This window comes from Cheilinus undulatus, linkage group 2, assembly GCF_018320785.1.
Source record: "Cheilinus undulatus linkage group 2, ASM1832078v1, whole genome shotgun sequence".
Taxonomy (NCBI): domain Eukaryota; kingdom Metazoa; phylum Chordata; class Actinopteri; order Labriformes; family Labridae; genus Cheilinus; species Cheilinus undulatus.
This window is the reverse complement of record NC_054866.1, coordinates 48071592-48095123: the sequence shown is the minus strand read 5'-3', so window position 1 is coordinate 48095123 and position 23532 is coordinate 48071592. Positions and strand designations below refer to the sequence as shown.

At 39.1% G+C, this 23532-nt stretch overlaps 2 protein-coding genes across 2 annotated transcripts; one reads left to right on the top strand and one right to left on the bottom strand.

The window, feature by feature from the left end:
- Positions 1-436: 436 nt before the first annotated feature.
- On the bottom strand, positions 437-18618 carry LOC121517065 (zinc finger protein 729-like). Its single transcript, XM_041798579.1, has 16 exons — positions 18286-18618; positions 13898-13996; positions 13364-13553; positions 13135-13205; positions 12796-12921; positions 12055-12334; positions 10928-11673; positions 9500-9764; positions 6468-6640; positions 4635-4733; positions 4238-4400; positions 4015-4085; positions 3613-3738; positions 2875-3154; positions 1742-2487; positions 437-801 (listed from the first exon to the last, which is right to left on the bottom strand). Exons 1-16 carry the CDS (start codon positions 18442-18444, stop codon positions 535-537), a joined length of 3861 nt encoding a protein of 1286 aa, XP_041654513.1. The 5' UTR covers positions 18445-18618; the 3' UTR covers positions 437-534.
- A 1565-nt stretch (positions 18619-20183) lies between these two features.
- On the top strand, positions 20184-23242 carry LOC121522795 (zinc finger protein 501-like). The gene is made up of 2 exons (XM_041807450.1): positions 20184-20466; positions 20955-23242. Exons 1-2 carry the CDS (start codon positions 20295-20297, stop codon positions 22145-22147), a joined length of 1365 nt encoding a protein of 454 aa, XP_041663384.1. The 5' UTR covers positions 20184-20294; the 3' UTR covers positions 22148-23242.
- The last annotated feature ends 290 nt before the right edge of the window (positions 23243-23532 follow it).

The window sequence follows — 23532 nt, the reverse complement described above, 5'->3', positions numbered from 1 at the left end:
TCCCCAGTTGGATTAGATTTCATTTTTCTGAACAACATGTTGAAGAAGGAATGTTGACAGTGGATTTCTGCTTTTGATATTGATAATTTCTGCTTTCAAGAGAATTCACTTCGAGGCCCTTGGCAAATGAAGGTTCCTCCAGTAAAACAAGGATAATTTTTAATACACAGATCTGCTTTTCTTTCATATAAATGCTACTTTTTTTCCAGTAACATGCTGTAAACCCAAGGTTCTTTTTTGTATCATTGCATTTGTTTTCTTTTATTTTTACCTTCATCTGTCACAATGTCCTGATTTCATCACTGCAAATATTAACAGTACCCCTCTCTAGCTGAAAAAAGGTTTTAAAAGTATAAATGTAAACTCTATCTCCATCTCTCTTTTTGTGTTATCTTTGCAATGAACTAAGACATCCTTAGACAATGAATAACGCCACTTTTACTACAAACATTAAGTTTATTCTCCATCCACTCTTCTCATGAATTATTAAACGGGCACAAGAAAACTTAAGAGGCAGCTTGTCACAGTTTATTCTCAGATGTAGAAACACTTGTGATCCTTCAGGTTCCTCAGGTAAGAGAAACTCTTCCCACACTTGTCACACATATACTTTTTCTCCCCCGTGTGAGTCTGCAGGTGGGCTTTCAGGCTGTTCCCCTGGTTGAAGCTGCGTCCACATACATCACAGCTGAACGGCTTCTCTCCGGTGTGGATTCGCCGGTGTCTGTTCCGGTTGCCCAAGTTGCTGAAACATTTCCCGCATGTATCACAAATGAATGGTTTCTCTCCTGTGTGGACCGTCTGGAGAGAGGAAGGAGGAAAGAATGTACATTTAATCTGTTGTAAAATATTTCAATACCACCAAACCACATTGGGCAAGAACAATTTGGATTTTTTTATCTGATGAAGCTTGGGCTAAGCTCAAGCAGGTAGACTTTCATTTTCATTCATTAGTTATCACTCATTACCACTATCTCCCTTTTCCAGCACCTGTTCCTGCTCTACTAATCAGCTGGTAGGGACTGTACTCACTTAAGCGTTGAGCCTTTCAGCCACAAGCTCTCAAAATCAAATCATCCTGCAGCTGTCATATTTCAAAATCTGTTTTCTTTCCTCTACAGTCAGTTTTTTGTTTCACCGACGTACCCCCCCATTACATCTCATCAGTGTCCAGGTCAAGGGCCTCGATACATCCTGCATCCCTTTAACACTACTTTCAATCATCTCATCAGTGTCTAGGTCAAACTGCTCCAGACTCTAGACTCCATGGGGGGGTATCCTATCCTACTTTCTGCCTCACTACCCCCTCAAGTTCATAAAGACATCACAATGGAGTCTATACGCCAAAGACATTTCACAATTTCAAACATACATAGCTAAACTCCTACTGAGTCTCTCTTGGTTAATTAATTTATTTATTTTGTGGTTTGAGTCATGTTGTCCCCAGGAAAACATTTCAGTGTCTTGAGAATGTTAACAGCAAGTATACTGTTTCAGTATAACCCACAATAAATCATTTTTGCTCTGAATAGAGCCTTGGGGGGTATCCTATCCTACTTTCCACCTGACTACCCCCTCAAATTCATAAAGACATCACAATGGAGTCTATATGGCAAAGACATTTCACAGTTTCAAACTGTACCATCATTATAAGTTTGATATGATTGCTCAAAAGTTAGGAATATTTCTTCACTTTTGTCAAACATTTCAGTAACATGAATAGTAAAAATAGTAAACCTACTTGATGAGATTTAAGGCTGCTGTAATGTGTAAACATGCGACCACAGATGTCACAGGAAAAGGGCCTCTCCCCGCTGTGCGTCTTCAGGTGAATCTTCAAGTAACTGGATGACTTGAAGCTTTTCCAGCAGATGCTGCAGCTGTGAGGCCTGACCACCGTGTGGTGCTGCTGGTGTGAGCGTAGGTCTGTTATAGAGTTGAGCCGCTGGCTGCAGAGCACACATCTACATGGGATGGTCGCTGCGTGCGTTTGAAGGTGTTTGCGAAGCGAGTCCACACAGGCCACCACTGTACCACACGCTACACAGGCCAGTATGTTCTCACCTGCGTGAGTAGTCTTCTGGTGTAACTTCAAGGCACTCTTCTGGATGAAACCTTTGCCACACGTCTCACAGCTGAATGGACGCTCACCAGTGTGAATCCGCTGATGGCCTTTGAGAGTGCCAGCCTGGTTGAAGCTTTTGCCACAGGTCTCACACTTGTATGGCTTTTCTCCTGTGTGTATACGCAGGTGTCGCTGCAAGTTACCTGGTATCGTGAAGCCTTTGTTGCAGTACTGGCAGCTGTAGGCTCGCTCCCCTGTGTGAACCCTCTGGTGCGTTTTAAGGCCATGAGCTGTATTGAAACACTTTCCACACTGTTCACAGCGAAACGGCCGCACATCAGAGTGCCGACGCTGATGGCTCCTCAGGAGCTGCTTCAGGGTGAATCCCTTCCCACAAACATCACAGGTGTATGGTCTCTCACCTGTATATGAGAAAGATAAGTATTGTAAAATAACACAACAAGGAAAACTCCAGGAGACAAATGTAATTAAGAGCCCATAGAGAACATTTCTGACTAGAAAATATCAGATGATGTCTTTTCTGTTGTGTTGCTGGGATTTACAGCCCCCTTTAATTTAATGTTTTCTATTTAAGAAACTTTACAGGTGCATCTCAAAAAATTAAAATATCATGAAAAGGTTATTTTTCTCCCTGTGATTTGATTCAAGAGGTAAAACATCCATATATACTAAGCTACACCAGCACCAGCTGCTGTCGTACAAATTTTCAAGGCAAAAATATGACTTGGCTGTTGGTTTGTTGTAGTATTCTATCTTCAATTGTTAGTAACAACCCATAAGACGTTCACCTGTGTGAAGCAGCATGTGTGCATTGAGGCTTCTCTGGAATGAGAAACTTTTTCCACATTGAGAGCAGTTGAAAGATTTCTCCGCTGTTGCCCCATGGACTGCCAGATGGGCTCTGAGTTGCTGCAGCTTTGTGAAGGTTCTCCTACAGTGTTTGCAGCTCAGAAGTTGCTTGTTCTGGGTCTGACTCTCCTTCTTTGCTCGATTGGTTTTGGACTTTAAGACTCGTTTGGGCCTGGCAGTGAATCCTGGGTCACCATCATCAGGATCTTCTGGCTCCATCTAACAGAATTGCAAAAGATGTGGACTTTATTATGTTGCAGCCTTTTCTTTGTTTTTGACCAAGAAAGTTTCAGCATACATTGAGCAAGGGGGAGAACAGATGAATTATCACGTTGTAAACACAAACTGGCCTTTATATTAAAATACAGAGACAACTCTTCTAGTTTTGAAAGAAAAACAACTATATAAACACACTATCTAGACAGAGTATTCAGGTGCCTGAGCATTACACCAACAGTGACTGTAATGACATTGCATTCAAATCCATGTACTTTAATATGGATGTTTGCAAAAGGAGACTGCATGGCTAGGTGCTTGATTTTATACACCTATGGCAAAAAGTCTGATTGAAACACCTAATTTAAATAATAAAAGGTGTGGCTAGATACTCTTGTCCGTATAGTGTATGTTGAATGGTAACGGCCGCAGAAAGTGAATGACATGTTTGTTCAGTCAACCTGGTAGTCTGGGTCATCACCATCGTCCTGGCTCGGGTTGTCTCTGTACTGACCAGAGTCAGAGGACATCTGGTCAGCTAGCACTTCCACTCCGTCCTCCTTTATTATCACAGACCGGACACTGTCCTAAAGAAAGGGGAAGGTACAAACATATTTTAGTCTAAAGCAGAGAGTTTAGTCCTTCTATCCTCATGGTTTGTGTTCTTATACTCTAGGTTATTCAAACTGTTTTGTCCAGACCTCTTAGTTTGGATAAAGTAAACATAGTGCTCATTTATCCCTCATAATTAACCTTTTTAACAAACAGGGTGGAACAGAACAAACACTGGTAAAGAAAGAGCACAAAACACAGTTCTACCTCAACAAAGATGTCAGATCATCTGAAGACAAGACAGGATTTACCTCATAAGTTCTGCCTTTCCACAGGTGTATTATGGCTGATCTCTTTACTGCAGCCTCATCACCAGCCAAAACTGAAAATGCAAACATTTTTTCAAGTTACCATTGATTTTGTGGCATGGGTACTTTCTGAAAAAGCAGAATAGAAACCAAGGAAAGAGCCATTTTAGTATAAACCTGATGTTTAAACAGTGTAAACAACAGTGAGAATAGATAAACTCCTCACTTCCACAACTCTTGATCATCTCTTTGTCTTCTCTGCTGGTTGGAGCCGTCTCGTCTTCCGTCATCACCTCCACTTCCTCTTGGTCCCCACTGCCTTCAAGCACCAGCATCAGCTCTGTCTCTGCCTCCTCCAGTCTCCTTTTCAGTTTCTCCATCTGTGTCATCTGTGGAGTGTAGAAAAACACAAATCATTAAAAATGGAGGACTGGATTTTGCCATGTTGGGTTGACTCCATTTAAAGTACAAGTCTCTAAAATTTCAGTATATGTTAGAAAAATATCTTTCTGTAAAAAGATTTTGATATTAGTAATGTCCTTCCCAGGATAAAAACAATAGACTACTTTTGGATAACAAAAATGAATACAACTTACATACAATGACACAGTGAGGTTACATACCTCTAGGTAAAGCAGAGAGGAACACTCATGGAAGAGTTGGCAGATCTTCTCCACTGCCTCCTGAGCCAGAGACGCCATGAAGATGTTGAACTGGACCATCTGTTGGGAACAACATAAATGAAGGTTAAAAACAGGTACAGTCAGAACTCTTACCCCTGAATAAATCATTTGATAATTGGAGCTCTGCAAAATATCAAGCAGGAAGACTGTTTTAGTCATTCATTAGTCACCACTTGTTCATATCCCTCCCTTCTTCCATTATTTCTCTCTTCCCACTCTGGTGAGCAATTGACTATCAGTGTTCAATCTCTTAAGTACTAAGCTAATCAGATTGTGACACAACCTTGTTTGACCAACCATCATGCACCCATCACATTTAAATCTGTTGTCCTCTCTTCCACAGTCAGCCTGTCATTCCAGTATGGATGCTGCAACCCTCCTCCACCCCAGCCACCTCCATTCCAGTTTATCAGCATCTAGTCCAGATCCTCACAGGTCTCTGCTCATCATGAAGTAGGTAAGAAAGAAAATGTCTCTGTGTTGGTATGGTGGGTTATGAGTGCTAGCATGGAGGAGGGTGGCTCTGGGACGCTGAAGATCACTGTTGAGCCCTCTTGAAGTGTTGTGGGACTATCTGAACGAAACATCGGCGAAGAAAGTACGAAAATCTTGGTGTTCAATTTTTAAAATCTCAATTTCCCAAAAAACAGATTTATCGATTTAATCAATTTATTGCACAGCCCTAGGAGCCACTCTGCCATAAAGCCCAAATCAGTGGAGGGTTCCAGTGATGGTTGTCCTACTGGAACTTTGTCCCATCTCCACACAGGATCTTTGGAGCTCAGTCAGTGTGACATCAGGTTCTTGGTCATCTCTCTTACTAAGGCCCTTCTCCCCTGATTCCTCAGTTTTGCAGCTCTTGGAAGAGTCCTGTTCATGCTGAACTTCTTCCATTTGAGAATTCTGGAGGCCACTGTGCTCTTGGGAATGTTCAGTGCAACAGAAATGATTTTGTAGAATTCCCCAGATCTGTGCCTGTCAACAATCCTGTCTCTGAGCTCCACAGGCAGTTCCTTTGACCTCATGGCTTGGTTTTTGCTCTGCTACTGTATATTTTGCTAAACTTCTCTCACTTACAGTACCATCAAAGAAGTTTTTATTCCTCATCATTAATCCTTTAGACTTAAATATATAACCATGTATGTATGAAACAGTCATTTAAAGTGATGACAATTATTCTGAAGGCAGTCATTCAGCATAATCAATACTCTTACTCTTGACTATGTTTCCTCTTTTCTTTTAATTGCACATTATACCATTTTCTATTCATATTTTAAAAGCATTCGTTTTCCTTGTAACTGGGAATATCTATACCGATGTAGTGCAACTTTAGCTGAGGTAAACTGTCATTTTAGTCTAAATAATTACATATGTGCATTTATAACTGGTTATTGATCCTCGCTCAGCTCGTCTCGTTCAATGAAACCTGTGGATGAAACGTTTGTAGACATAAACCAGATAGATAAGCCTTAGCCTGCTGTACAACTCATAATGCGATCAAAGATGGATTCTTCTCCTTTGTCGTTTTACTTTTATCACCCCGACATAATGTTTTCACCTTAGTTTACCTGCACATTGACTCTAACACAGAGGATTCGCAGTAAATGTTTATCCGATATAGCAGTTGAGAGATAACTGTATCTGCTAGCTAGCTCTTCTATTTCTATGACCAGCTGATTGTTTAGCTGTTGTTGGGGCATCAACGGTTGTCGACGGACAGGAGGGGGTGACCGTTACCAACTGTACCGAGAGATAAGTAACTTTATAACGTACCTTTTCCTCCGAGGACACGTCAGTGTTTTCTACCGCACACGACAAAGACACTTCTGCATTAGTTGAATCAGAACCACCGATAAACTTCGTCATTTCTCTAACAGTTGTATTAACCATCATTTCCAAGATGGCGCTTATCTGCGCCTCAGGATCAGACATTCTGATAGCTGGTGCTGCCAATTAAAAAAGTACTTTCTGGTTACTTTACAACGAAACAAATACCCTCTTGGTACATCGATTTGGTTAACTTGATCGACGCACTAACAACATGAATCACGTCTTCCGGTTCTTCTTCTTCTTTTCCATTCAACGGCGGTAGCAAACTACTTTAGTGCATAACCGCCACCGTTTGGTCTGGAATGATTACTGCATAGGCTTACAGACTAGCATATGTAGTTGCATTATGCATTAGAAGTTAAAAAAAAAAAAACAAAACAACTTTATCATATTCCTTTCAACAATCCTGTATTTCTATCCTGGATTATGTCTAATTTTTTCAAAACCGTCTTTGGTGCTGACGCATATGCTATGCATCCATAATCAATAACAGATCTTATCAATCCAATATACAATGTTTTCATTATGGCACAATCTGCTCCCCAGTTTTTTCCTCCAATGCATCTCATTATGTTTATTACTTCTTTACACTTTTTAACTATCTTACCCATCTGCATCTGCCAGGTGAGTTTTGAATCAAACCACATTCCTAAAAATTTGATTTCATTCACTCTTTCTAGTTTTCCTCTTTTATTTTCTTATGTGTGAAAAATATTGTTTTCATTTTTCCCACAGAGAATCTGAATCCACATTTCATGGAGCATGATGCTGCTACATCAATAGCTTTTTGGAGATTCTTCACAACATGTTTTACATTTCTCCCACGCTTCCACATTGCCCAGTCATCAGCAAATAATGATCTGCTGATATCACTATCAACTGATGTGTAAATGTCATTTATCATAATGGAAAATAAAATTGGACTTACTACACTCCCTTGTGGGACTCCATTTTCTGCTTTCATACAATCAGAAAAACTTCAATTTATTCTCACCTGTATTTCGCTGTCCTTAAGAAAATCTTTTATCCATCTGTACATCTTACCTGCTGTCCCCATCTTTGTTATTTTAATCAATATTCCCTCTTTCCACAACATGGCATAAGCTTTCTCTGCCTCAAAGAAAACTGCAGCACCTATTTCTTTATGGGCTTGTGCCTTTCTGATATCTGACTCTAGATGAATAATTGTATCCAGCATGCTCCTTTCTTTCCTAAAACAACTTTGGTGTTTCGACATTGGTGTAAGGCCAATGTTGGTATTTTTATTGCTAAATTTTGGTTATGGTTAAAAAATTAATCATCAAAATTATTAATAAAAGGGAAATTATCAAGATTAAAAAATAACCTGGCACCACCCTGAAGACAGGAAAAACCCCCAAAAAGGAGCAAAAATCAGTCTCAGAATTAAGATTTAAATAGTAATATTGTTATTATTTCAAGCGGTGTATAATATTGATATTTCACATTTTAACATTGAGGATTACATTTTGCACTGTCCCCTCACAGATGTAAGTCTTCCTGATTCACATCCCTGTTGGACCAAGGCCCTTCTGTGTGGAGTTTGCATGTTCTCCTTGTGCATGCATTGGCTCGCTTTGGCTTCCTCCTACAGACAAAAGACATGTCTGTTAAGTTAATTGGTGACTCCAAATTCACACTCACACTTTCAGCGAGTGAGTCATAAATACTCATTCACATTAAACACTGCAGATACTGTACTCAGTATCATTTTACAGCATTTTGTTAGCTTCTTATATCTAAGCAGGTTGGTGAAGTTGGAGCCATGTTGGTAGTTGAAATTAAATAAGGATGACAAAAGTAGACCATACTTTAAGGTCTGACCTGTTAAATTGCTAAGAGAAGGAAGAAAGGAACAGCTGATGAAACTTAAAACAACTTTCAAAACAGAGAATAAAAATTTGACTGTCCAGGTTATTTGCAAAATAAAAACAGCAGTCAAAATGATGTTCATACGGATGTTGTGGTACTTGAACTCATTTACCTTTTTGTAATGTGTATATTTTAGTAAGAATGTGCATTATGACATCTGTGTACAAAACAGTGATTGTTTTTTTCATCTTACGGATGGTTACTGTCTGTCATTTTTGATGATTTTTTCCAGTGTCATGTAACTACTGAAACAGGACACCCTGACATCCCTATTTAATAGCAGACTTCCATAATTAACCAGAGTGCCTTTGAATTTTAGTTTTGATTGTACTTCATTTGCATGCATATATCTATTTATTTGCAGTTTTGACCTCTCTCCTGATATCCTTGAAGAGGACCTGACCCGTCATATTTTTCATACATTTTTTGACCCTGCCATTACCCATCTTATTCTATTCAAAACTTTCAAAATAATTTTAAGAACCATAACAGTATTATTATCAAGTATTAATGTTATTAATGTAAGTTCTTGTAGTTAGTCTAAAAAATAGTATCCCCAGTTGGATTAGATTTAATTTTTCTGAACAACATGTTGAAGAAGGAATGTTGACAGTGGTTTTCTGCTTTTGATATTGATAATTTCTGCTTTCAAGAGAATTCACTTTGAGGCCCTTGGCAAATAAAGGTTCCTCCAGTAAAACAAGGATAATTTTTAATACACAAATCTGCTTTTCTCTCATATAAATGCTACTTTTTTCCAGTGACATGCTGTAAACCCAAGGTTCTTTTTTGTATCATTGCATTTGTTTTCTATTTTTACCTTCATCTGTCACAATGTCCTGATTTCATCACTGCAAATAGAAACAGTACCCCTCTCTAGCTGAAAAAAAGGTTTAAAAGTATAAATGTAAACTCTATCTCCATCTCTCTTTTTGTGTTATCTTTGCAATGAACTAAGACATCCTTAAACAATAAATAACGCCACTTTTACTACAAACATTAAGTTTATTCTCCATCCACTCTTCTCATGAATTATTAAACGGGCACAAGAAAACTTAAGAGGCGGCTTGTCACAGTTTATTCTCAGATGTAGAAACACTTGTGGTCCTTCAGGTTCCTCAGGTAAGAGAAACTCTTCCCACACTTGTCACACATATACTTTTTCTCCCCCGTGTGAATCTGCTGGTGGGCTTTCAGGCTGTTTCCCTGGTTGAAGCTGCGTCCACATACATCACAGCTGAACGGCTTCTCTCCGGTGTGGATTCGCCGGTGTCTGTTCAGGTTACCCATGTTGCTGAAACATTTCCCGCATGTATCACAACTGAATGGTTTCTCTCCTGTGTGGACCGTCTGGAGAGAAGAAGGAAGAAAGAATGTACATTAAATCTGTTGTAAAATGGGGAGCAGGTGGCCTAGTGGTTAAAGGCGCTCCCCATGTACACAGGAGACCGTGTTCGAATCCGGCCTGAGGCCCCCCACCGCATGTCTCTCCCCCACTCTTGACCCTGTTTCCGACTCTATTCACTGTCCTCCTCTATCTAATAAAGGCACAAAAATGCCCAAAAATAAATCTTTAAAAAAAAAAATCTGTTGTAAAATATTTTCAATAATACCACATTGGGCAAGAACAATTCTGATTTTTTATCAAATGAAGCTTGGCATAAATTCAAGCAGGGAGACTTTTTCATTTTCATTCATTAGTTATCACTCACTCACCTGTCTCCCTTTTCCCACACCTGTTCCTGCTCTACTAATCAGCTGGTATGGACTTCACTTAAGCCTTGAGCCAATCCCTTTCAGCCACGAGCTCTCTAAATCAAATCACCCTGCAGCTGTCATATTTCAAAATCTGTTCTCTTTCCCCTACAGTCAGTCTGTTGTTTCACCACCACAACCCGCCTCCTCCCCACCCACCTCCATTACATCTCATCTGTGTCCAGGTCAAGGGCCTCCATACTTCCTGCATCCCTTTAACGTTACTTCCAGTCATCTCATCAGTGTCTAGGTCATGCTCCTCCAAAGTCTGCTCCTCAGAAGTCTCTTACTCATCTTATCCTACTCCTCCGGTGTCTAGACTCCATAGGGGGAGTATCCTATCCTGCGTTCCGCCTCACTACCACCTCAAGTTCATAAAGACATCACAATGGAGTCTATATGCCAACGACATTTCCCAATTTCAAACATTGCCAAACATTTCCAAACTTGTAAAAAAAATCATAGCTAAACTCGTATTGAGTCTCTCCAGATTTTTTTTTTCTTTTTTTTTTTTGTGGTTTGAGTCATTTTGTCCCAGGAAAACACATTTCAATGTCTTGAGAATATTAACAGCAAGTATACTATTTCAATATAACCCACAAAAAAAAAACCATTTTAGCTCTGAATAGAGCCTTGGTACACATAAATGACCAAAGTCCCATCATTATAAGTTTGATATGATTGCTCAAAAATTAGGAATATTTCTTCACTTTAGTCAAACATTTCAATAACATGAATAACAAAAATAGTAAACCTACCTGATGAGATTTAAGGCTGCTGTGCTGTGTAAACATGCGACCACAGATGTCACAGGAGAAGGGCCTCTCCCCGCTGTGCGTCTTCAGGTGAATCTTCAAGTAACTGGACGACTTGAAGCTTTTCCAGCAGATGCTGCAGCTGTGAGGCCTGACCACCGTGTGGTGCTGCTGGTGTGAGCGTAGGTCTGTGATGGAGTTGAGCCGCTGGCTGCAGATCACACATCTACACGGGATGGTCGCTGCATGCGTTTGAAGGTGTTTGCGAAGCGAGTCCACACAGGCCACCACTGTACCACACGCTACACAGGCCAGCATGTTCTCACCTGCGTGAGTAGTCTTCTGGTGTAACTTCAAGGCACTCTTCTGGATGAAACCTTTGCCACACGTCTCACAGCTGAACGGACGCTCACCAGTGTGAATCCGCTGATGGCCTTTGAGAGTGTCAGCCTGGTTGAAGCTTTTGCCACAGGTCTCACACTTGTACGGCTTTTCTCCTGTGTGTATACGCAGGTGTCGCTGCAAGTTACCTGGTATCGTGAAGCCTTTGTTGCAGTACTGGCAGCTGTAGGCTCGCTCCCCTGTGTGAACCCTCTGGTGCGTTTTAAGGCCATGAGCTCTATAAAAACACTTTCCACACTGTTCACAGCGAAACGGCCGCACATCAGAGTGCCGACGCTGATGATTCCTCAGGAGCTGCTTCAGGGTGAATCCCTTCCCACAAACATCACAGGTGTATGGTCTCTCACCTGTATATGAGAAAGATAAGTATTGTAAAATAACACAACAAGGAAAACTCCAGGAGACAAATATAATTAAGAGCTCATAGAGAACATTTCTGACTAGAAACTACCAGATGATGTCTTTTCTGTTGTGTTGCTGAGATTTACAGCCACCTTTAACTTAATGTTTTCTATTTAAGGAACTCTACAGGTGCATCTCAAAAAATCAGAATATCATGAAAAGGTTATTTTTCTCCCTGTGATTTGATTCAAGAGGTAAAACATCCATATGTACTAAGCTACACCAGCTGCTGTCACACAACTTTTCAAAGCAAAAATATGACTTGGCTGTTGGTTTGTTGTAGTATTCTATCTTCAATTGTTAGTAACAACCCATAAGATGTTCACCTGTGTGAAGCAGCATGTGTGCATTGAGGCTTCTCTGGAATGAGAAACTTTTTCCACACTGAGAGCAGTTGAAAGATTTCTCCGCCGTTGCCCCATGGACTGCCAGATGGGCTCTGAGTTGCTGCAGCTTTGTGAAGGTTCTCCTACAGTGTTTGCAGCTCAGAAGTCGCTTGTTCTGGGTCTGACTCTCCTTCTTTGCTCGATTGGTTTTGGACTTTAAGACTCGTTTGGGCCTGGCAGTGAATCCTGGGTCACCATCATCAGGATCTTCTGGCTCCATCTAACAGAATTGCAAAAGATGTGGACTTTATTATGTTGCAGCCTTTTCTTTTTGTTTTTGACCAAGAAAGTTTCAGCATACATTGAGCAAGGGGGGAGAACAGATGAATTATCACGTTGTAAACACAAACTGGCCTTTATATTAAAATATAGAGACAACTCTTCTAGTTTTGAAAGAAAAACAACTATGTAAACACACTATCTGGACAGAGTATTCAGGGGCCTGACCATTACACCAACAGTGACTGTAATGACACTGCATTCAAATGCATGTACTTTAATAAGGATGTTTGCAAAAGGAGACTGCATGGCTAGGTGCTTGATTTTATACACCTATGGCAAAAAGTCTGACTGAAACACCTAATTTAAATAATTGAAGGTGTGGCCAGATACTCTTGTCCGTATAGTGTATGTTGAATGGTAACAGCTGCAGAAAGTGAATGACATGTTTGTTCAGTCAACCTGGTAGTCTGGGTCATCACCATCGTCCTGGCTCGGGTTGTCTCTGTACTGACCAGAGTCAGGGGACATCTGGTCAGCTAGCACTTCCACTCCGTCCTCCTTTATTATCACAGACCGGACACCGTCCTAAAGAAAGGGGAAGGTACAAACATATTTAAGTCTAAAGTTCTAGTTCAGATAAAGTTAACATAGTGCTCATTTAACCCTCATAATTAAACCTTTTTAACATACAGGGAGGAACAGAACAAACACTGGTTAAAAAAAAAAAAAAAAAGAGTACAAAACACAGTTCTACCTCAACGAAGATATCAGATCATCTGAAGACAAGACAGGATTTACCTCATAAGTTCTGCCTTTCCACAGGTGTATTATGGGTGATCTCTTTACTGCAGCCTCATCGCCAGCCAAAACTGAAAATGCAAACATTTTTTCAAGTTACCATTGATTTTGTGGCATGGGTACTTTCTGAAAAAGCAGAACAGAAACCAAGGAAAGTTATGGGCCATTTTAGTAATAAACCTGATGTTTTAACAGTGTAAACAAAAGTGAGAATAGATAAACTCCTCACCTCCACGACTCTTCCTCTCCTGGCCCTTGATGGTCTCTCTGTCTTCTCCGTTGGTTGGAGCCGTCTCGTCCTCCGTCATCACCTCTACCTCCTCTTGGTCCCCACTGCCTTCAAGCACCAGCATCAGCTCTGTCTCTGCCTCCTCCAGTCTCCTTTTCAGCTCCTCCATCTGTGCAACACTCTGGGTCATCTGTGGAGTGCAGAAAAAAAACACAAATCATTGAAAATGGAGGACTGGATTTTGCAAGTAGACAGGTTGAGCAATGTGATGGCATATATAGAGTGAGATGCTAATATTTTATGTTCTACAGGTGTTAAACAAGCTGACTGGTTCAGCTCTAACTAGAAATACCATGTTGGGTTGACTCCATTTAAAGTACAAGTCTCTAAAATTTCAGCATATATAAGAAAGATATCTTTCTGTAAAAAGATTTTGATATTAGTAATGTCCTTCCCAGGATAAAAACAATAGACTACTTTTGGATAACAAAAATGAATACAACTTACATACAATGACACAGTGAGGTTACATACCTCTAGGCGCAGCAGAGAGGAACACTCATGGAAAAGTTGGCAGATCTTCTCCACTGCCTCCTGAGCCAGAGACGCCATGAAGATGCTGAACTGGATCATCTGTTGGGAACAACATAAGTGAAGGTTAATAGATCATTTGATAATTGGAGCTCTGCAAAATACCAAGCAGGAGGACTGTTTTAGTCATTCGTTAGTCACCACTTTTTCATATCCCTCCCTTCTTCCATTATTTCTCTCTTCCCACTCTGGTGAGCAATTGACTATCAGTGTTCAATCTCTTAAGTACTAAGCTAATCAGATTGTGACACAACCTTGTTTGACCAACCATCATGCACTCATTTAAATCTGTTGTCCTTTCTTTCACAGTCAGCCTGTCATTCCAGTACAGATGCTGCAACCCTCCTCCACCCCAGCCACCTCCATTCCAGTTCATCAGCATCTAGTCTGGATCCTCACAGGTCTCCGCTCATCATGAAGTAGGTAAGAAAGAAAATGTCTCTGTGTTGGTATGGTGGGTTATGAGTGCTAGCATGGAGGAGGGTGGCTCTGGGATGCTGGAGATCACTGTCGAGCCCTCTTAAAGTGTTGTGGGACTATCTGAACGAAACATCGGGGAAGAGGAAGGCGAAGTGTAGGCTTCTTGCTGCCCATCGATTGGCATGGTTGACTTGTGGAGGATAATAGTAAGGATTTAACTGGGTTTAGGGACTTCTTCCCTGAGTGCTTATGCTTTCTGTAGAGCACAAGTATCTTGTGTTTACTACAAATGTAAGCACTTCAATTTGTGGCCTGAACTACAGTTACATATCGATACTGGTTTTGGTTAAAATGAATTTGAAAATATCAGTTATTTATCATTGTGCATCCCTAATTTTTACTGTTAGACAATATATTCATAACTGTACAACTGTTGTGATACTGTAGGTCTAGCTGGGCCTAAGTGGTAAAGTCAACTGTCTCTCAGCTAGAAGGTCAGGGGTTCAATCCCCAACTAAAGTCCATGTGTCCTGGGACAAGACACTTACCTCAAAACTGCTCACACTGCTTCATCAGTGGAGTGTTGATGCATATGAATTAAATTAACACTGACAACCACACACAGCAGCCTCCTTTGTTAATGTGAATGGTTGTGAATGGTAAGTGCTTTGATCAGTTACATGCCCAAGCCCAAATCCATTTACCATTTAATCATTCAAAACCATTCAAAAATGTAATTCAATCACTTTTTGAAGCTGAAACTATTGACGCATGCTTAAGTCACATTACATTTTCACAAAAGTCCAGCTTTCGGTGTAGAAAAGGCGACAATATTTCCATCTCAAATTTGATGATACAAAAGTATTTAGTAGAAATAAAGTCTACAGAATGGAATTAGACATAACACAAAGTTATGATAGTAAATAATTAAGAAACTTTTATTTCAGCAGTTTTACAACTGCATGTGTATAAATATTTTAAATCAGTGAATGCAGGCTTTCATGTGTTTTGTACTGAGGAGATACCAAGGCTGGGTGGGATGGTTAAAAAGTGAATCTCAGATTTTTTCACACCTAACTTGATTTACAGTTTAAATCTGTTTTTACCAATAATGTGAATTAAACTGAATTTTCCTTTACAGGTTAAAGTTTAAACTGTAAACTTGTCTTTAAAAGTGCACTACGGGGTGTTATTTACATGAACAATCACAATCTCCACAAGCTATGCAAGGACTTAAACAAGACCACCAGAAGATGAAGATTGTTGATTATTTCTGTATTATATAATTGCTTGTCATTTCTACCACAGATTTAGTGTCAGATAAAAATGTTGGCAAACAGACCAAAATTACATTTAATTTCACTTTAATTTCTTTATTTTTACCAAAGGGATTCAGAGTGAATATGATTATTCAAACTCAGCAAGACATTTTTCTTTCTTTTAGGGGATATTTTCTGAGAACACTGGTTACACATGAACAATATGTTAGGATTTTTTTAAATAATTTTGTTTATAGAGTTGCCAGAACTAAAATAAAATTAAAGCTTCTGACTGTAGCTTTTAAACTCTGTATTATTGCAGTAAAGTGTAACAGAAAATCATGGTGTTCAATTTTTAAATCTCAATTTTCCAAAAAACAGATTTATCGATTAAACCATCAATTCTGTTTTTTGGCCCTAGGAACCACTCTGCCATAAAGCCCAATTCAGTGGAGGGCTTCAGTGATGGCTGTCCTACTGGAACTTTGTCCCATCTCCACACAGGATCTCTGGAGCTCAGTCAGTGTGACATCAGGTTCTTGGTCATCTCTCTTACTAAGGCCCTTCTCCCCTGATTCCTCAGTTTTGCAGTTCAACCAGCTCTTGGAAGAGTCGTGGTCATGCTGAACTTCTTCCATTTGAGAATTCTGGAGGCCACTGTGCTCTTGGGAACATTCAGTGCAACAGAAATGATTTTGTAGAATTCCCCAGATCTGTGCCTGTCAACAATCCTGTCTCTGAGCTCTGCAGGCAGTTCCTTTGACCTCATGGCTTGGCTTTTGCTCTGATACGCATTGTTGGCTGTGAGGCCTTTTGTAGAAAGGTGTGTACCCTTCCAATACAATTCATACTTTCTGAAAGCACTGTATATTTTGCTAAACTACTCTCACTTACAATATCGTTGATGTAGTTTTTATTCCTCATAATTCATCCTTTAGACCAGTGGTTTTCAAAGTGTGAGGCGGGCCTCCCATGAGGGGTGCCACAGAGCTTCAGGGAAGGCGCAGAACCATAAACCAGAAAAAGGCGATTTGCTTTGCGAACCCCAGCATGGAGCAAAATGGTTAAACTTATAATTACTATAAGGACTATGCTGTAGAGCAGTGTTACTCAACCAAAGAGCCAAATTATTGAAAATACCTTTGCAAGATCCACAATCTAAGAGGAAAAAGAGGCAAAAACAGCTTGAAGTAGCAACAAAAATAGGTTAAAGGTGGCAAAAAATGGTCAAAAAGCAGCAAAAAATGGGTGAAATGGGGAGAAAAAGTGTAAAAATGGTCAGAAAGTAGCAAAAATTTGCAAGAAGTGACAAAAAATGAGTGGAAAGTCGCTTGCATGGGCAAAAAAAGTCATGAGTGGCAAAAAAAGAGGAAAGAAGTGGTATGTAATGGCAAAGGGTAGTTTAAATGGGCAAAAAGTGGCAAAAAATGGTAAAAAAAAATAAAATAAAATAAAAAATAAAGGCCAAAACATTGGGTTAAAAATGGCAAAAAGATGTCGCAAAAATTTGAAAAAAAAAAAAAAGAAAAAAGGGATATTTAATGATGAAAGGTAGCTTAAATGGGCAAAAAGGTGAAAAGGGGCAAAAATGGGATAAAAGTGGAAAAAATGGGGGAAAAGAAGCAAAAGGAAGTTGTAAAATGGCCCAAAAAATATATAGAAAAGGGGTATTTATTAGTATTATAAATGAATAAGAGGGAAAGGCAGATGTGTAAGGACATTTGCAAACCAAAATATTACAAAAAAGATTAGACATAATGATTTGAAATGTTGTTGTTTATTTATTTATTTATTTATTTTCAATTTGAATCATTTTTGTGGGTGGAGGTCCACCAAATGAATAAGTTCTTAGGGGAGGCTCACTCTCACACACTTTGAAAACCCCTGCTTTAGACTTCAATATATAACCCTGGATGTATCAGTCATTTAAAGTAATGATAATTATTCTGAAGGCAGTCATTCAACATAATCAATACTCTTACTCTTGACTAAGCTTCCTCTTTTCTTTTAATTGCATATTATACCATTTTCTATTCATATTTTAAAAGCATTCGTTTTCCTTGTAACTGGGAATTTCTATACTGATGTAGTGCAACTTCAGCTGAGGTAAACCGAACCTCATTTCTGCTGAAGCCGACCATGAGAATGACGATTGGCAGATATTTGACTAGCTCAGCGAACGTTTTAAGTAATGTCTGTTTCTGTTAAACACTTGTTTTCGCTGTCATTCTGGTCTAAATAATCACACAGTCGCATTGAGAACGGGCTGTTGATCCTGACTCAGCTCGTCTCGTTCAATGAAACCTGTGGATGAAACGTTTGTAGACATAAACCAAGTAGATAGGCCTTAGCCTGCTGCTCAACTCAAAATGGCGATCAAAGATGGATTCTTCTCCTTTGTCATTTTACTTTTATCACCCCGACATAATGTTTTTACCTTAGTTTACCTGAACTTTGACTCTACCTAACACAGAGAATTAGCATTAAATGTTTATCCGATACAGCAGTTGAGAGATAACTGTATCTGCTAGCTAGCTCGTCTATTTCTATGATCAGCTGATTGTTTAACCGTTCGAGCATCAACGGTTGTGGACAGACAGGAGGAGGTGACCGTTACCGACGGTACCGAGAGATAAGTAACTTATAAATTACCTTTTCCTCCGAGGACACGTCAGTGTTTTCTACCGCACACGACGAAGACACTTCTGCATTAGTTGAATCAGAACCACCGATAAATTTCGTCATTTCTCTAACAGTTGTGTTAACCATCATTTCCAAGATGGCGCTTATCTGCGCCTCAGGATCAGACATTCTGATAGCTGGTGCTGCCAATTTTTTTAAAAATTCTGGTTACTTTACAATGAAACAAATACCCTCGTGGTACAACATCGCTTTGGTTAACTTGATCGACGCACTAACAACATGAATCACGACTTCCGGTTTCAGTTTGTTTTCTTCAAAATAAAAGCCCGCACATTCCGAAAATCTGGTACAATAGATACTTTATACAACGACTTGCTTTAATCTATAACAGATTCCTTTTTCATTGTTAAGTTGATGTCAAAATCTTCAATCTACCAATCACAGCAGGTCTGTGTTCAAACAGGAGGTCAATTACCTCTCGAAAAGTTGGTGAAATGGAATTTGAATAGTGGCAGATAACGTGGGTTGAAAGTGGTAAAACCTGTCAGAGAAAACAATGTTCAAAATGGGTTCAAAAAGTGGCAAAAAGTGGAGTAAGAAACAGTGAGATGTGGTTAAAATCGGCGAAAATTGGCTTAAAAGTAATGAAAGAGGGTAAATAGTGGCAAAAATGGGTGGAAAATTGGGAACAATTAAATAGGAAAAGTAATAAACATGGGTTTAAAGATGAAAAATGGCTACAAAATGGCAAAAATATGCAGGAAATGTGTTGAACTGTGATTTCAAAATCAACAAAAATGGGTTAAAGGTGGCAGAATATGTTAGAAGTGGGAAAAAATGCATGTCAATACAGTGATGAAAAGGACTTTAAGAGACAAAAATTGCACTAAATTGATGCAAAGTGGCAATAATGGATGAAAGGAGTATGTAAATGGGGTTAAAATTTTGCACAAATAGATAATCTCTACATCACAACCCTATAACAGTTTGACACACCTTTCAGCTCCAAAATGAGGGATGTTTGCTAGGACGCTACTAATGCTCCTGATCCAACACGCTTGCATTAATACCTGCATACAAGGGAGGTCTTACAGAATTAAAATGATGCTGGAGGCAGCAAAAGCTTTTCCTGGACATCGAGGATATCACTGGGGAAGAAGTGGACAATACACTCAGAGAATGACTGGTTAAACTCTGACAACTGTGTCTGGATCATAGACCCCCCCCCCCCTACGGAAGAGTATTAGGGCCACTGAAAAAAAAATTTTGAGACAAATTTTTTTTTTTCAATTGTGAGAAAAAGGTCAGAATTCTGAGATTAAAGTCAGAATTCTGAGAAAAAAGTCAGAATTCTGAGATTAAAGTCAGAATTCTGAGTTTAAAGTCAGAATTCTGAGATTAAAGTCAGAATTCTGAAAAAAAAGTCAGAATTCTGAGATAAAAGTCAGAATTCTGAGAAAAAAGGCAGAATTCTGAGTTTAAAGTCAGAATTCTGAGATTAAAGTCAGAATTCTGAGAAAAAAGTCAGAATTCTGACTTTATTCTTCAAATGAAAAAAAAGTCTCAAATGTTTTTTTCTCAGAATTCTGAGATTGAAGTCAGAATTCTGACTTTAATCTCAGAATTCTGACTTGAATTCTGACTTTAATCTCAGAATTCTGACTTTAATCTCAGAATTCTGACTTTTTGTCAGAATTCTGACTTTAATCTCAGAATTCTGACTTTAATCTCAGAATTCTGACTTTTTTCTCACAATTGAAAAAAAAAAATTTTGTCTCAATTTTTTTTTTTTTTTTCAGTGGCCCTAATACTCTTCCGTATTTGAACAGGGTGATGGTTATTGGGGAGTATTTTGGGTTAACTTTCACAGAGATTTTCACCGTCCAGTAGGTGGCGGTAATGTAACACTTTGACTGCAAACCAAGGAGAAGAAGAATGCAACCGCAGCATCATAAAGACTTATCTGTTGTAGCTCAGCTTTTTCGTTTAAAACCTCTGTTTATAACAAATAAAAAAACATGTGTTCGTCTGATAATTTGAGGGAGTTTGTCATCGATCGGCTAACTGCCGCTGCTGAAGACATTTTTGGAGTTTTTAAAAGAACCATCGTCGAGTACGAGGAAGAGATCGATCGACAGCGTAGACTGTTGGATATCGGTTGGAAACCTCACATCAACTTGCACAGAATAGGTAAGGAACAGTCAGGTTTTAATGAACACATGGACAGAGTTAATTGATTTGTTTTTGTGCTCCATGGTTTCATTATTTGTCGTGATTTCAGGCTTTGGTTAGCACAGGTGTTTTTAACCTTTACACACGCGACCCCCATAATAGCAGTGCCACAGACGGAAGTCAAGGGCTTTACGTTTTTTTTAAAATTTTATTGCATTTTTTCACAATATTGCGATTGTGATTTAATAAGCTGTTACATTATTAAAGTTCGTGACCTTATTTATTTCTCTGCAAACAAATCATTGTATGAAAAACTAACTCAGTATTTGGTAGATTCAAAATAAGTCATGAATTCTTTGACTATTTTTTTAGTACAGCACAGTCAATGAACTAATCTCATACTTCTCTTTCATGTAACCCTAACTGGTTGAATTATATATTGTGGTACAAAATGCATTTTTGTGTTCCATGATACTGATTAATGTTTTTGTCCTCTGTTCCTCCAGATGTCCCACAGCAACATGAGTGTAAAGAGGAGGAAGTTGTGGCTGACCGACAGCTCTGTAACCAGGAGAGGAACTTCAGTCTGGACCAAGAGGAGCCAGAGCCTCCACAGATTAAGGAGGAACAGGAGGAACTCTGCAGCAGTCAGGAGGGAGAGGAGATCATAGTGAAGCAGGAGACTGACACATTCATGTGGACTCCTACTCATGAGGACAGCTACTGCAGTGAACCGGAACAACAAAATGAACAGCAGCCCTCCTCTGATAACTCCCATGTTCCTGAGAATCAAGATCCCCTAGGAAGTGACAGCGAAGATTCAAAATCAAGTGGAACACCAGAACCAACACAAAAGAGAAGACGTAAGAAGAGAAGAACTGAGAAAACTAAAACAACAGAGGTTGATTATAATCCTCACCAAAGTCAAATATCTTTCAAATGTGCCACATGTGGGGAAGAGGTTAAGAACAGATCAGAATTGCAGATACACCAGCGTGTCCATGATGGTAAAGAGTTACATTCATGCAACATTTGTGGGAAAATGTTCAGCTTCAAGTCAGATCTGACTAGACATACAAGATCCCACACAGGTGAGAGGCCTTTCTCCTGCAGCACATGTGGGAAAGGATTCTTTCAGATCTCAAGCTTGAATATCCATAACAGAATTCACACAGGTGAAAAGCCATTCTCCTGCGAGACATGTGGCAAATCTTTTGGAGATAAAGGTGACTTGAAAAGTCATAGGAGGATACACACAGGTGAGAGGCCATACTCCTGTGCTATATGTGGGGCAACATTTACCCAGAGTAGTAATCTGAACAAGCACAGAAGGATTCACACAGGTGAGAAGCCATTCACCTGTGAAATATGTGGCAAATCTTTCGGAGATAAATCTGAATTGAAAATTCACATGAGAATACACACAGGTGAAAAGCCATACTCCTGTGCTATCTGTGGGGCGTCATTTACCCAGAAAAATCATTTGAATAAGCACAAAAGGATTCACACTGGTGAAGAAATATATTCCTGTGAAACATGTGGCCAACTTTTTAAAGTAAGAGAAGAATTGCAAGTCCACATGAGAATACACACAAGTGAGTGGCCTTTCCCTTGTGTTACATGTGGGGTAACATTTGCCCAGAAAGATCATTTGGATATGCACAAAAGAATTCATACAGGTGAAATACCATATTCTTGAAAAGAATGTGATAGGTCTTTCATAGATGGTTGTGTCTTTGCAGTTCATATGAGAAGAGCTCACACAGGTGAGTGTCCATATCTTTGTAAGACCTGTGGGAAAAAAATTCTTTAACAGATCTAATCTTACACAACAGCTGAAATCACATGCAGACAAGCAGGTGTGTGTTCACAGATGTGGTGGAGATGATTGAGTTCCAGCTATAGCTGCATCTCTGTATGAAATACAAAAGAGTTTTCTTTTGAGAGGAGGTTCACATTGTCTTAGTTTAAAGATGCAGCTCAGTTTCAACGTTTCGTGCCAGGATAAATGCCGAATTATAGATTATACCTATAAGTGAGCAAATCCTTTGAAAGTTTTCTTGTAATGTGACAGCCATTGAAGAACTGATTACAGTAAAATTTTAGATTTGAAAATTGCCTTGTGTATTTCAGACACTGATATGCAATCTTTCCCTGAAGTCTTTAGGGCCATAGTTTAGGTCATTCAAGTGTGCTGAATGGTTGGTTGGGATGTGTTTACAACATATTTTTGCACAATTAACAAATACGTTTTTAAAAATGTTATTTATTTTGTGTATGTGTGAACAAGATAAACTTCTTAAACTCAGCTTTTTCACAGTTAAAATTTGAACAGTATGAGAATAATCTCAAATGGCCTGGAGATTTAATCCTGCAGAGCACATGGATTTGTCAAACACCATGTCTGTCACATATTCAGGCAATGGATATTTGAAACCATCTATCTGGCATGTCAGGGCACTCAAGATTACTATTACATTGTCTGATGCCATTTGACATAATGGATTAGTGGTTGTTTTAATTGATCAGTGAGCCCAAAATGATTCATCCAGTCCACCATCACATGTAAAAATAAAACATGAGGTTAGTTTTGTTGATGTATAATCTACAGTATTATTTCTGGCCTTTGCAAAAACATCAATAATAGAAGGTTAGCTCTAAACTTTGTTCAAGGACATGATGTGTATGAATTTTTAAGGTTGTTTTATTCATGTTAGATTATTCTATTTCCTTTTTATTTCTAATGAATTCATGCAATATACATCAAACTGTCAGACACTGTATAAAAGCAATACATAAGTGCTTTTGATTAAAAAATATTGATCATTTTTGGCTCTTGTTGATATTTTAGACCTCTGTCCAAATGTTGCACCATCCTCATCACGTGTCCAGGCTCTTTACCAGGATAAAGCTCTCTCTTCTTCTTTTTCTAAAATGCCAAGCTGTCACTAGGTATGTTAGGCCCCCAGGAAAAAAAATAACACTATGCCACCTTAGCCGACCAGTGGGGCAAATATTAATGAGCAATATTCTTGCTTTGGTTATGTTAAATTTACTTGTATTATTACCTTCTTATCTTTTATA

Coding starts and splice junctions, on each gene's coding strand:
- LOC121517065 (XM_041798579.1), bottom strand. CDS start 18,444: ATGTCTGATCCTGAGGCGCAGATAAGCGCCATCTTGGAAATGATGGTT. Junction 12,922..13,134: donor GGAAAGGCAGAACTTATGAG/GTAAATCCTGTC, acceptor CCCTTTCTTTAG/GACGGTGTCCGGTCTGTGAT. Junction 3,155..3,612: donor GTGATGACCCAGACTACCAG/GTTGACTGAACA, acceptor CAATTCTGTTAG/ATGGAGCCAGAAGATCCTGA.
- LOC121522795 (XM_041807450.1), top strand. CDS start 20,295: ATGTGTTCGTCTGATAATTTGAGGGAGTTTGTCATCGATCGGCTAACT. Junction 20,467..20,954: donor CATCAACTTGCACAGAATAG/GTAAGGAACAGT, acceptor CTGTTCCTCCAG/ATGTCCCACAGCAACATGAG.